General features: G+C 41.3%; 1 protein-coding gene across 1 annotated transcript in view; it reads right to left on the bottom strand.

Annotated features, from left to right (window-relative positions):
* Positions 1-15,358, bottom strand: part of PSMF1 (proteasome inhibitor subunit 1) — a 45,877-nt gene that overhangs the window by 17,790 nt on the left and 12,729 nt on the right. The window contains exon 4 of the mRNA XM_049869101.1: positions 7,727-7,912. Coding sequence (XP_049725058.1) covers positions 7,727-7,912 — 186 coding nt within the window. The remainder of the gene's footprint in view (positions 1-7,726; positions 7,913-15,358) is intronic.

Raw genomic sequence — 15,358 nt, 5'->3', positions numbered from 1 at the left:
AACAGGGAACAGAATTTGGGCTAAGTCTCCTGATGGGCCGTGGACAGATGGAGCAACGAGAAATAGTTTAAAACCATAAAGACAACAACAAAAAAATTAGGCTCACATGAAAAAACTTCCCTTACAGATGGCTTGTTTTCAGTTCTTCTTCTCTAGAGAGCTCAGGAGGACAGATCTACTTTCTACCCCCAATTTTCCATTACAATGGAAAGTCCTTTCCATCTATACTCCTAGCCTAGAAGCAGACAGTATCAAACCAGCAGACACAGTATCCTTTAACAAGCTCTGGACACACATCACTATATGCTTAGGGAAGCAGGTCTCTTTATGGACTAGGACAGACAGCCAGACTGTGGTTTGCATTTGTAGGTTTCAAGGTGTGCAGCAGGCAAGATGAGGGTAGGGGAGCTGAGGGGTGAGGCAGACGACTATGCCGTATGGGAAGGAGGCAGGGGCTGCTATTTCTTGCTCACAGTACCAGCCAGGGCTGTTCAGTGACTGTTGCTCAGTGATGGGTAATTAACACCCTGTAGCAGCCAAATGGGCCAGCTGCTATGCTGCTTTCCCTCCTTCCTGCCCTGCAGCCCCACCCCCAAATTGGGCATTTGAGGGAGAAACAAAAAGGTAAAAGTGTGAGCGTCTGGTTGCTGAGCAACATGGTGGTGGTGGCTATGATAAAGAAATCAACGTCATCACAGACATCTGTGCTGAAAGAGGGGGCTCGCAAGGCGGTAAGCAGGGGTGGGGGCGCAGGGCGGTGAGGTGACTACAGAGGGAGATCTGATAGGCTATCAACTGGCGGGTGGTTGACAAAAAGCCCAAACATTCTGCCTCCTCTTCCAACTGTCTCAACCAGTTCCATGCCCAAGTCCTGGGAGATAGGCCTGCTTGGGGAAGACCTCATGGACGGAGGAGAGCAGCAGGGGGTTCCTCCATAATCAGTCTGTACTACACTGAATTTGTACACAACTGAGCTAAAGCTAGAGGGCAGAGGGGGGAAGCATAAGCTTCTTAGTTCAGACCCACCCTCCCTGCTAGATAACCCTGGAAAGTTACACTACCTCCCCGATCTTCTGTCTCCTCCCCATGTAGAGTGGGAGGCCACTGGTCTTCTTGTAGGGCTGTGTGGAAGATGAGCAGCCATAAGTGACACTTGGCTCAGCAGTCAACACATGGTGGACGGCCAAGAAATGGCAGCTTCTCAGATCCTCAATAAATGGTGGTCCCTGATGGTGATACAGCAAACGATGCCCATCAAGAGCCCAGGTCTGGGCTTAAACGCAGAGCTCCAAGACACCCTCTCACTGACATACCTAAGTGGCTGCACTGCATCAAATTCCTTTTTTGGTGAATAAATAAAACAAGGTTCCCCCTCTTGGGGACCCTCCACTCATTACTCCTTCAGTCTTGCTCTCATCTCTGCCTGCTACCTGAACAGCATCCACTGAGTCTACTATTTTTTGGACATTTACTGTATTCTGAACAATGAGCTCAACATATGACAGCCATCATCACATTTAATCCTAAGAAACTTCTGAGACAGTTATAATTATTCCCAAGCTGCAGATCAAGAAACTGAGGCTCTAAGAGGCTAAATGTACTCACTTAAGAGGTAGTTAAAGTGGCAGGGCCAGGATTTCAACTCAGCTGCTCAATCTCCAAGGCCTGTGCTCCTAACTGCCATATAATACTCTCTTCTCTCCCTGACATGGAGGGTAAGGGAGGCAGCACAGGAGGTGAGGAAAGGAGACCAAGTCCCAGCTACTAAGAGTGGTGTGGAGCAGTGACCAGGCTCACCCTCTCCAACCCACCAGACTCTAGCCAAATGCTGCCCCCAGAATCTTTGAGTGGCTTCCCACTTAAGTCAGGCTAAGGCTTTTTAAAAAGCAAATAAAAAAAGCTTTTTAAAAAATAATTTTATTAAGACATATTTCATATATCATAAAATTCACCAATTTAACATGCACAACTCAGTGGTTTTTAGAATGTTCACAGATTTGTGCAATCATTATGATCTATTTATAGAACATTTTCAATACCCCAAAAAGAAAGCCTATACTCATTAGCCACTCCCCATTTCTGCTCCCCGAATCGTACACTCTAGGCCCTGGCAACCACTAATCTACTTTCTGTACCTATGGGTTCTGGACATTTCATATAAATAGAATCATACCATATGTGTCTTTGGTGACTGACTTCTTTTAGTTAGCATGATGCTTTCAAGATTCATTATGTTATAGCATGCATCAGTACTTTATTCTTTTTCTTTATTGCCAAATAATATTCTATTGCATGCATGCATCACATTTTGTTTATTCATTTGTCGGCTGGTAGACATTTAGGTGGCTTCCACTTTTGGCTACTATGAATAATGTTGCAATGAACGTGCATGTACAAAACTTACACGTGAATGTGTGCACAAATGAGGATTAACTCATTGTGGTTTCCATTTGCATTTCTCTAATAATGAGCTGGAATGGACTCAATGGCAACAGGTTTGGTTTTTTTCTTTTTCTTTTTTAATGAAGGAAGCAGCCAAGCCCTTCCCTGCACAGCTGATTAGGAATTCTGTCAGTTGGTATCGCAAATCTGTACTACATTCTTATGAAAAGGAAATTAATTAGCTGCTAAATGTTATCTCCATATGCGTAGAAAACAGATTGGAAGGAAACTTCCAGTAAGTAGTAGCTGATTTTGGATGTTCGGAATGAGTGATTTTAGAAACAAAAACAAAGTAGAAAAAAGAAATAATGAACACACATCACTTTTATAATGGGAGAAAGGTAAAGCAGAATTATCGTATCAGGCACTGAATCTGTCAGTACACCAAGGTGTGCACCTGCCTCTCAGATCTTAAGTCATGCCACGGCAGCTTCACACAGACTCCTCTTCACAAGGAGAGTGCCAGTTTAACCATTTATAATAACTGATACTGTGAGAGGAGTGATTTGAGTGAACAGGTTTTTGGTTTTAGTGACTAATGATGTTGACCATCTTTTCATATGCTTATTAGTGATTTGTATATCTTCTTTGGCGAAATGCCTATTCAAATCTTTTACTCATTTTTTAATTGGTTTGTCTTATTGTTGAGTTATAACAGATCTTTATTCTAGATACATGTCTCATCAGATACATAATTTGCAAATATTTTCTCCCATTTTGTGAGTTGTTTTCTTTGACGGTGTTTGAAGCACAAAGGTTTTAGTTTTGATGAAGTCCAATTTATCTATTTTTTCTTTGGTTGCCTGCGCTTTTGGTGTCATATCTAAGAAATCACTGTTTAACCCAAGGTCACAAAAATTTACAAAGTTTTCTCTTAAGCATTTTATACCTTTAGCTTTTACATTTAGGTCTATGATCCACTTTGAGTTAGTTTTTGTATATAGTGTGAGGTACGGGTCCAATTTAATTCTTTTGCATGTGGCTATTCAGTTGTCCCAGCACCATTTATCAAGACTATTGTTTTTCCATTTAATTGTCTTGACACCCCTGTTGAAAAGCAATTATCCATAAATGTATACGTTTATTTCTGGACTCTAATTCTATTCCAGTAATCTATATGTCTATCCTTATGCCAGCATCAGCACCACACTGTTTTGATTATTGTAACTTTGTAGTAAGTTTTGCAGTCAGGAAGCGGGAGTCCCCCAACTTTGTTATTTTTCAAGATTGTGCTATTCTAAGTCCCTTGCATTTCCACGTGAATTTTAGGATCAGCTTGTCAACATCTATAAAAGAAAGCTGAGATTTTGATAGGGGTTGCACTGAATATGTAGATGAATTTGAGAAGTATTGCCAATATTAAGTCTTAAAATTCATGAAGACAGGATGTTTTTCCATTTATTTAGATATTCTTTAATTTCTTTCAATGATGTTTTGCCATCTTCAGTGTATAAATCTTGTGTTTCTTTTGTTAAATTTATTCCTAAGTAATCTGGAGGGGTTATTATAACGGGTATCACTTCCTTAATTTCATTTTCATGTCGTTCATTGCTAGTATATAAAAATAGAACTAATTTCTGTTTATTGCTCTTGTATCCTATCACATTACTGAACTCATTTATTGGTTCTACTTTTTTAGAGTATTCCTTAGGATTTTCCATATACAAAATCTCATGCCATCTACAAGTACAGACTGTTTTACCTTTTACTTTCCAACTTGGATGCCTTTTATTTCTTTTTCTTGACTGACTGCCCTGGCTAGAACCTAAAGTACAATTTGAATAGAAGTGGCAAGAACGATTACCCTTGTGTTGTATCTAACCTTAGAGGAAAAGTTTTCTGTTTTTCTCCATTAAGTACAAGGGGAGCTGTGGGGTTTTTTTTTGTAGATGCTTTTTATTGGGTTGAGAAGTTCTTTTCTGTGTATGGTTGATTTTATTTTTAATCATGAAAAGGTGTGGAATTTTGTCAAATGCTTTTTTTTTGTCTGAGGTATCATGTGTTTTTTCTCCTTTATTCATTTAGTATGGTATACTATATTGATTTTCAGATGTTTTACCAATAATTCCTGGTATAAATTTCACTTGGCCATGGTGTGTAATCCTTTTTATATGTTTCTGGATTCAGTTTTCTATGTTTTGTGGAGGATTTTTATATCTACATTCCTAAGGAATATAGGTCTGTAGTTTTCTTGTTATGTTTCTGGTTTTAATATCAGTAATATCGCCCTCATTGGGTGATCTCTCTTCCATATTTTGAGAAAGTTTGTGAAAGACTGGTATTAACAAAAAACTCATTACTAAGGAAATTTCCCATTACACAAAAATAGTAAGAAGAGAAATATAATGAACTCCCATGTACCTGTCCAACAGCTTCAATGATTATTAATATTCTACCATTTTTATTTCACTATTTCCACTACCCCTCATACTTTCCTACCCTTCCGTGGGGAGGAAATTATTTAAAAGAAAATCCCAGACATATCATTTTATCCTTAATGCTTCAACACATATCTAATAGATAAAGGCTGCTTTTTAAAAAAACATAATCAGAATTCAATTATCTCACCTAACAAAATTATCAGTAATTCCAAATGTTATATAATACCTGGTCTGTGTCCAAATTTCCCCAAATGTCTCAAAATCATTTTCAAAAATTAGTTTTTGTGAAGCAAGATTCAATATGGTATTTAGCAAACGTGACTCTTAAGTCTCTTTAAATCTGTAACAACCCGTTTCCCATTTTTATCTTATGCCACTTATTTAATGAAAAACACAAGGTCAATTTGTCCTGTAAAATTTTTTCCGTTCTCCAGGTTTGACTACTGTATCTTTATGGATCTGTTTAACTTATTCTTATAGCCCTCACACTTCCTTTAAACTGAGTTAGGTCTGGATTCAGGTTGCTGTGAGCATGCTATTGCATCACATGAGGAGACACTTAAGGTCTAATTGTCCCACTTTTAGTGTTAAGACTGACTGATCAGTGGGTTCAGGTGTTATCAGTCTGATCTACACATTATAAAGTTCCCAGTAACCTTTTACCTAATGGTTTTAGCAACCACTGAACTTTGCGCCTAGGTACACTATTTCAGCAGGAGTTGCAACATGGTTATTTTCTGATTCTTTCACTTCTTCCAAGGCTAGGATTTCTACCTTCACTACTGTCACCTCCAAGTCTATGATTCCCAATTAGGGTGGCAGCACCTCCAGGCCAATCTAGAAGCCCTGGGGACATTTTTGCTTGTCACAGTGGTGGTGGGAGACTCCTGGCATTTAATAGGCAGAAACCAGAGATGCTGGACACTGCAATTCACAGGAGTCCCACATGATGAAGAAACAACCTGTATATCACAAAACTTTCACATGTCCTATTAGATATTCATGAGCCTACGAAAATTACCTGAGTCTAAGGCCCCTTTATGTATGAATGCTAAGCATCTTTTATACTGTTTTAATAGAAACACAATTTTCCAGGAATGCACTATGGTGTAACTGAAGTAACACTGTTCACAATATTCCTAAGAGCTGTATACCATTTCAGAAAAATCATGTTAGTAATAGCAACACAGTTTTGTGGTATTTGAGTTGCCAATACAACACACCTGCATCTGCCAGCTTTTGTTATTGTGGAATCTAAGATAACTCCACATACAGGCACAAATGTCTGACTATGTTTTCCAGTGTAACCATGCCCAGGCATTTCCATGTTTAAATATGTATTTTTTTTTTTTTATTATTAATTACTCTTTCTCATAGTCAGGACTTCATACCAATTTCTTTTGAAATTGTGCATTAGGTAAGTTAGATTATCTATGAATTCCATTTTAAGACAGTAAAAGAGATTTCACAGGCTATTTGTTTTAAAGTGGGGGCAGTGAGTCTGAGAGAGCTGAGAATTACTCCGTACTTAAAGTCTCAAAATCTCTTCCAGCTCGATTCCTATCCAGGGCTTACTCTTAAATCTTACCACCAGATTCTAGATTGATCACAGCCAGCACACCGTGCTGGGAGTAAGGACATCTGGACCCTATCCCTGGCTCTGCCTCTATTTTGGCTGATGACCTTAGGTAGGTCATCTTACCTCTGCCTCTGTTCCCTTCTGTAAAATAAGGTTAGATCAGACAGTCTTTTCAACTGCTTAACATTATTCTCCACACTCCCGCTGAGACCTATTATTTTTAAGGTTTTGCCTAATAGACTTAAAAAAAAATAGACTTACCACCTAGTTTTTTTCACTAGGTTTTTTAATAATTGATTTCCCATTTAACTAATCAAAGGTGTATTGGGGCAGTTCTACTCTGTCCTATAGGGTCGCTATGAGTCGGAATCGACTCAACGGCAGTGGGTTTTTTAACTAATCAAAGGTATATAACTGCATACCAGAAGAAAAGAACAATAGCAGCTAATATTTGAGTGATTACTATGTGCCAGGCAGTGTCCTGGTGAACCTCCTTCCACCTCCATCTCACCAAGCCCACCATGACTACCACATTGTGAGCTAAGTGCTATCTCAGCTATAGACAAAATCTCCCTGGTCCTTGTCTCCTCCCTCAGAGCAAATTCTCAGTCCTAAATGCTGCCATCAGAATCCGCAAAGACCTTGGAAGTGACTCACTCACACCATGCTGTTTTGGAAAAGCTGTGACGTTGTCAAGAGAGGTCAGGGGACTAAACTGCAGAGAGATGGGCAAGAGACTGGGACTGCAGCCCCTCCCGGAAAGTATAGTGAAACTATATGGGCCAGAACTCGACAGGCCCATCTTGTTTTTCAGGGTCTTGCAAGTTTTCCTCCTTTGAAAGGGTGCAGTTTTCCTATTTTCTATTGCTCATTTTAGTGGGAAATACTTGAGTTTTCCTTCTCTGACAGGTTTCTGCCTTACATGGGTTCCAGCTTTCGCAGGTTTTACTATACTTCCACATCTTTGCATTTTCCCAAAAAGCTTGATCTATGGTTCTCTGCACAAAGAGCTCTGGAATGATTAACAACTAATCACTTGGACAGAAACCCTAGACTACTACACAAGCTCCAAAGGTAATGACCCTGGGCAGACTCAGGGGCCCCGTGTGGCCCCTACAAAGGAGGGAGGCAGCCTTAAGATACAAGGTAGTTAGGGGGACTGGCAGCAGTGCAAGAACTCACTGTTCCACTTGTCTTCATTTCTACCTCCATATACCTGCCTCTGCCGACTTGGCTGTGGACACATGAGGTCAAGTGTCACCATGGGGATGACTGAAATGGTCCTACAGAAGCATGGGTTGCCTGCTGGGGGCTCTGTACTTACCAGGGAGGCTGCCGGCTGGTGTGCGGGTGGTGGGGAGGGATCCGAAGTGGGTCCACCTCTCTGGCAGTGGCAGGGGGGAACTCCCGGTGAGGACTGCTCACACTGGCCTTGTCCCACAAGTCATGGATAGGTGTAATGATTCCAGATACGATACGAGACCGAAGCTCCTCACTGTTCTTGTAGGTCCTGCAGGAGGCAGATGAGGTGTCAGCTGTTTGCAGCTGGCTGGCAACCTTATGCACAGTATTCCGCCGGCGGCGGCCACCCCGACAGCTCTTGGTGTTGCGCTTGGCCTGTTGGCAAGGGTGCGAACGGGCCGTCCGGCGGACCTGGGTGAGGGGGGCGATAGCCCGGCGTTGTCTCCGAAGTTTAGGCCTAAGCTTCTTAGGCATCTGAGTTGCCCCTCCTCACTTACCACCCCATTAGAAAGAGCTGAGGGTGCAGGGGCATAGGGCCTGGACTGGCTAGCATCTGTCTCCACCCCGTCCCACCCACCCCGCCCTCAGCCTCATTGTGTGTTCATCACGTGTCATGGGAAGGGTCCATTATGGGGGATAAACCAGGTTCCTGGTCCAGGGAGGCAAGGCTCTGGGAACCCAAGGCCCAGTTCTGTCACTAACTCAGAGGCTCTCAGAAGGCTGCCCCGACCTCCTACCCCATCCTGCCAGAACCTCGTTTCTCTGCCTATGAGAGAAAACCAATGAGAGCTTCAGCTGAGATGCTGAGACAGGCTGAGGGAACAGGGAGTGGGCACGCCTCTAGGTTCCTAAACAATTGGTGGTTCAAAATAAGCCATATCCTCGCCCATAAAACAAAATTTCTCAAATTTTAAAAAACTGAAATCAGATGGAATATGTTCTCTGATCAAATGGAATTAAATTAGAAATCAGTAACAGATACAACAGGAAATCTCTAAACACACAGAAATTAAACAACACATGAATAAAACAGAAAGTCTCAAATAAAAAAATATATATAACTGAACGAAAATGAAAAGACAACATATTAAAATATGTGGGATGCAGCTAAAGCAGTGCTGAAAGGGAAATCTATAGCACTAAATGCTTACTTTAGAAAAGAGGAAAGATCTCGAATTAATAATCCAAAGTCTGATAACAAGTACCTAGAAAAAGAAGGGCAAATTAAACTCTAAGCAAGCCAGAAGTAAGGAAATATTGAAGATTAAAAAAAAAAAAAAACCGTTGCTGTCGAGTCAATTCCAACTCATAGCAACCCAACAGGACAGAGTAGAACTGCTCTGTAGAGTATCCAAGGAGTGGCTGGTGGATCTGAACCGCTGGCCTTTTGGTTAGCAGCTGAATGCGTAACCACTTTGCCATCAGGGTTCCATGAAGGTAAGAGATGAAATTCAAAAGAGGAATACAGAGAAAATTAAAAGCCAGGGTTTTCACAAAATGTGTAAAATTGACAAACCTCTAGCATGACTGATAAACATAAACAGAAGACACAAATTATCAGTATCGGGAATGAAACAGGCAATTATTACAACAAATTCTCCAGTCTTCGAAACTATAATAAGGGAACACTACAAACAACTTTACAGTCATAAATTCAACAACTTAGATCTGCTCTTCAAAAATCATAGATTACCACAATTCAGCCAAAATGAAACAGATAATCTGAATAGCCCTATTAAAGTAACTGAATGCATATTTAAACACCAAAAAAGGAAGTCTCCAGGCCCTGGAGAATTCTACCAAACACTTAAAGAAGAATTGGCACCAATTTTACACAATCACGTCCAGAAAGCAGAAAAGGAGGGCACACTTCCCAATGGACTTTATGAGACCAGTATTGCCCTGATACCAAAAGTAGACAGACAGTACAAAAAACAAAAACAAACTACAGACCGGTGTCTCTCATGCACTTAAGGCACAAAAACCCTCAACAAAATATCAGCAAACTGAACGTGACGACGTATGAGAACTGGACACCGTGACCGAGCAGGATTCGTTCCGGGTATGCAAAGCCAATCCAGCATTCACAGATCAACGTGCTCCACCAAATCCAGAAGCTAAAACGAAAAATCACATGATCCTATCAACTGATGAAGAAAAAGCGTCTGACAAAATCCCATACCCATTCATAATAAAAACTCTCAGTCAACTAGGGTAGACGGGAATTTCCTCAGATCGATAAAGAGCATCTACAAGAAACCTACAGCTAAAACATACTCCGCGATGAATAAGGCAAGGAGGTTCTCTCACACCATTCTTACTGAACCTAAGACTGGACGTTCCAGCCTCTACAGTAAGAGGGGGTGGGGATAATAGGCACACAGGTTGGAAAGGAAGGAATAAACCTGTCCCTATTTGCAGATGGCATGACTGTATACCTTGAAATTTCCAAGAAATCTACAAAAAAACCCTCTTAGAACATCTTGAGTTTGGCAAGGTGACAGGACACAAGATCAACAGACAAAAAGTTACCGCATTTCTACATCCTAACGATGGACATTTGAAGACCCAAACTAAAAACAGTACCATTTATAACCACTCCATAAAACAAAAAAAGAAATACTAGGTATAAACTTAAAACATATGCAATATCTGTATACTGAGAATTATAAAATGATAATGAGAGAAGTCAAATACATGGAAAGGCATACTGTGTTCATGGATTAGAAGACTCAATACGGTAAAGGTATCAATACTGCCCAAGCTGATCTATACGTTTAACTCAAACCGAAAACTAAACCAAACTCGCTGCTTTGAGTCAATTTCAACTCAACAGTGATCGCACAGGACAGAGTAGAACAGTCCCATGGGATTTCCAAGGCTGTATATCCTTCCAGAAGTAGACTGCCACATCTTTCTCCCATGGAGCAGCTGGTGGGCTCGAACCACCGGCCTTTCAGTTAGCAGCCGAGCGCTTTAACCACTACAACATCAGGGCGCCTCCTATCGAAATCCTAACAAGGTTTGTAGAGACACAGACAAGTTAATTCTAAAATTTATGTGGAAAGGCACAGATTCAAGAATAGCTACAACTATCTGGACAAAGAAGAACAAAGTGAGAGGAGTCACTGTACTAGATAATAAGGCCTATTATATAGCTGAAGCCCTGGTGGCTCAGTGGTTAAGAGCTCGGCTGCTAACCAAAAGGTCAGCAATTCGAATACACGAGCTGCTCCTTGGAAACCCTGTGGGGTAGTTCTACTCTGTCCTACAGGGTCGCTATGAGTCAGAATCAACTGGATGGCAATGAGTTTGGTTTTATTACAAAGCTATATAATCAATACAGGGTGATACTAGCGGAGGGATAGACACACATACCAATGGAGTAAGATAAAGAATCTAGAAATAGACCCACACGCATATGGATAACTTGTTTTTGACAAAGTTGCAAAAGCAAGTCAATGAGTGAAGAATAAATGGAGTTGGAGCAACTTGATATCCATGTTGTTGTTGTTGTTAAGTGATGTCCAGTCGGTTTTACTCAAAGTGACCCTACGCACAACAGAACCAAAAACAAACAAAAAAACTGAATCTCAACCTAAACCTCATACCTTATATAAAAATTAAAAATACATCACAGATTTAAGTGTAAACCATAATACTATAAAACATTTGAGGAAAAAAACAGAAAATCTTTGAGATCTAGGGATAGGCAACGACACAGAGAGCATGACCCACAAAGGCAAAAAGAGATAAACTTTTGCTTTGTGAGAATTCCTGTTGAGAGAATGAGAAGACACGCTAAAGGTTGGAAGAAAACATCTGCAAACCACATATCCAACAAAGGACTTGTTCCCAGAATAAACAAAGAACTCTCAAAAACACAACAGTAAAAAAAAAACAAATAATACAATTAGAAAATGGGCAAAAGGCACGAACACACATTTTGCCAAAGAGGATATACAGATGGCAAATAAGCACATAAAAAGATGTTCAATGTCAACAGTCATTAGAGAAATGCAAATTAAAGTCACAATGAGATATCACTATCCACCTATCAGAATAAAAAATAACTAAAATAGGAAACAGTGGCGACGTCAAATGCTGGTGAGGATGGGGAGGACCTGGATTACTTGGACACTGCTGGTGGAAATGTGAAATGTACAAGCACTCTAGAAAACTTCGTAATTTTTTTATAAAACTAAATATGCAATTATCATTGGCCATTGATCCCAGAGAAACAAAAAGCTACGTTCACACAAAAATCTATACATGAGTGTTCATAGCAGCTTTATTTGTAACAGACAAAAGCTGGAAACAACCCAGACGTCCTTTAGCGGGTGAATGGTTAAACAAACTGTGGTACACCCTTACCGTGAAATATTACTCAGCAGTAAAGAGGAGCAGCTATTGATGTACACGGCAACCTGAATGGATCACAAGGGTATTATGCTGAGTGAGAAAAAGCAATCCCAAAAGGTAACATACATTATGATTCCACTTACATAATGTTTTTAAAATGAACATTTGTACAACAGAGAACAGATTGGTGGTTGCCAGGGCTTAGGGACAGGGCAGGGGAGGCGGGCATGACCACATAAAAGGGCATCAGGAGGGACCCTGTGGTGGTGAAGATGTTCTGTATCATCGTCTCTGTACCTATGTCAATATCCTGGCTGTGATATCGCAGTACAGTTTTATAAGACGTTACCATTGGGGTAAACTATGTAAAGGGTGCAAAGGATCTATTGCTTTTGACAGTGAATGTTAGTCTACAAGTATCCCAAAATAAAAAAGTTTAATTAAAAAGTGTATTTATTTTATAACCATAAAATACAGAATATTAAACTAGCAGTGGTTTCAGGGTTTCTCTAGCATAGAAGGGGGCCCATGGAGGGCATGAGAGAAAGCCAAGTGGAGAGGGCACAGGGACCTCCACTTCCTGCCTGATCTTTTCCACCAGGACAACTCCACTAACATACCAACCCTAAAGAACACTGTGCTTGAAGAAGAGTTCCATGATTAAAAAGTGTTAACACCAACAATGGCTTGGAAGATCTCAGGGCCTGTGACCCAAACATCCCTACACACATCAGGTTCTTACTTAGAACATAGACCTTTGAGGACCCTGCTGCTTCCCTGGCCAAGCCAGGTGGAGAGGATAAGTCTAACTGCTCTGTCCTTTCAAATGAGCTGCGCGTGACAGCGTCAGAAGATCTCTTATCTCCCTAGCTAAGTGTTTCCTTGTAGAAATCAGACCTGCTTCAAAACTGCCTGCAGGTAGGTTCAAAGTCTTGGTAGAGCAACTGCCACTTTGGTAGTGGCAAAAGACAACTTGTCACATGTTGCCTGACACAGAAGATGCATGGCAGAAAGGAACAAAGCAAGGTTACACTTGCATTCCTTAGCAAACCAGTTTGTTCACCGAGTGGCAAGAATTCCTAGAGCAGGTGAGACATGCCATGAGGGCCAGAGGAAGGAAGGTGATGAGGACCCAGCACTGCTGGCTGTGAGGGAGAGGGGCAAGGGTGGGCCTTATGAACAGGAGGGAGATCCACACTCCAGCTCTCAGAGCCTCAGTCTCCACGGGGATGATTCCTGGCAATCAGATTTTTTTTCTTGCGTGTTTACTAAGAGCTGGACCTTTCAGTTAGCAGTCAAGCACTTTAACCACTGTATCACCAGGGCTCCCTAGGACTAGGTTGGAGGGGTGGAAACGGAACCTTTAAGCCTCATTAAGAATTCTATTCTTTATCCTACCAGTGAAAACATTCACTGAAGGGTTTTCAACAAGGAAAGGTTTTAACCATGACTGATCCATGTTTTAAAAAGACTGGCCTGACTACTATGTGGGGAATCAGTTGAGGGTGGTGAGCAGCAGTGGAAGCAGGGGGACCAATGACGGTGCTGGTGCAGTTGCTCCAGGCGAGAAGACCTGGCTTGTACTGGGGTGGAGGTGATGGGGAATGTCAAACTTGAGAAATAACTTAGGAGACGGGAGAAAGAGGACTTGACAATGAACTGAACATGGGGGTGAGGGTGAGCACAGCAACATCAGTGATGACCCAGGCTTCTGGCCTGAACAGCTGGGGAACGGTGGACCCTTTTGCTGTGACTGTAACACAAGAAAAGGAGTGGGTTTAGGGGGAAAGAACAGGGCTGGATTTTGGATATACCAAGTTTGATGTGGCTGTTACACCTCCACGTGATGACATGCAGGAATTAACACTAGGGTCTAGAGTTCAGACAACAAGTATGGGCTAGAGATACCCAGGAGGAAACTCACCAAATAAGTCCTTCTGTTAACAGAAGCCACAGAAGCGGGCACACCAGCCGGGGAGAATCTGTAAGCGGTGAGGGAAGAACCCTGATGAGGATTTCAGGCTGTGTGGAAGGGGGAGGAGTTAAAGAAGTGTGGGCAGAATGAGGGAGGTGGGTGGTCTGAAAACGTGTGAGCACAGTGGGTACGATCAGAATGGCTGTTGCTTTGGAAAGCTAGCTGATTAGAGACATGCAACAAGTTTCTGGGCAGTTCTGAGTTGGTGACTGTGAATTTATGGTGATGCCAGGCTTCCTCTAAAAGCTAAGGAGGTCAGTGACAATGGGCACAACCTCCCCCAGAATGGAATAAAGTGGAAATAAATTAATCTAACTATATATCAAACAGGTAAGTTAGCTACACTGCTGAAAAAAACAAGCATTAAGCTAAGCACCTTTTGAACATAACACTCTAACTTACATACATTCTCAGTGGGACACAGTCAAAAGACAAAAAGGACCGGAAAGAAATCACATCTGGAACTTTACTTAATAAGTTTGTTCTTGGTACGTACAAGATACAATGTAGGGTTTCAGAAACTACTTGTATTTCAGGATGAAGCAAATGAGTAAATATATTGACGCTTTCAGGAATCAAGGTTCTCACCACAAGAAAAAGGGGATGTAAGAGAAGAATTCGGTGGTGTTAAATTAGAATCAGAGGTATCAGTAGAAACTCGTGATTTAAGGAAAAAAGCTTCCAAGCTCTGTCCACTGAAAGGGCCTAGAAGCAATGACACCTTAGTGTCACCCAGAGCCTGGATCTGGGTTTCTAAATACTATTCCTCACTAACAGAAATCACAGGTCCTTAGAGACATAACTGATTCCAGGGCTGGGGCAAGCAAAGCAAAATGTAATTCCAGGGCTGGGGCATGCCAAAGGACAACATCTTATTCTGCCAGGAAATTCTAAAATGCTCAAAGAATGATGGGACATGTCAAAAGGACACAGGAGTCAGCTTCAAGGGGCTCCCATTGGTCAGCTCTGGGACAGCGTGAGCATTCAAAATGACAGGAATTGATTTTAACATTGAATAAAAAAGAATCCACAGCCCATGTAGATATTTAAAAAATTAAAAGTAAAGAGGAAAGGCGAGAATAGGAAGCTCTTTTTTAGAAAAGAATGCTAACTAATAAATATAGAAAGAATGATAAAAACAGAAAATCACTCTTTTCTAACCACCACAGTAATAACTGATTCAGGCAAGAATCATCAATAAACGCTAAAACTATAGGGTGAAAAACCGTTAGGAAACAGAATATTCACGTAGTTTCCAAGTATAACCCCATAGATTACTTATTAAACACAAAGGAAAACAGGTGCCTTTACTACAGAGAAACCTGGCAGACCGTCTTAGCCAACAACATCAACAATAAGGACAGACACCACAAGCCT

Source organism: Elephas maximus, chromosome 25 (genome assembly GCF_024166365.1).
Source record: "Elephas maximus indicus isolate mEleMax1 chromosome 25, mEleMax1 primary haplotype, whole genome shotgun sequence".
Lineage (NCBI taxonomy): Eukaryota > Metazoa > Chordata > Mammalia > Proboscidea > Elephantidae > Elephas > Elephas maximus.
Note: the sequence above shows the minus strand (reverse complement) of the source record. Positions and strands in the feature narration are given on the sequence as shown.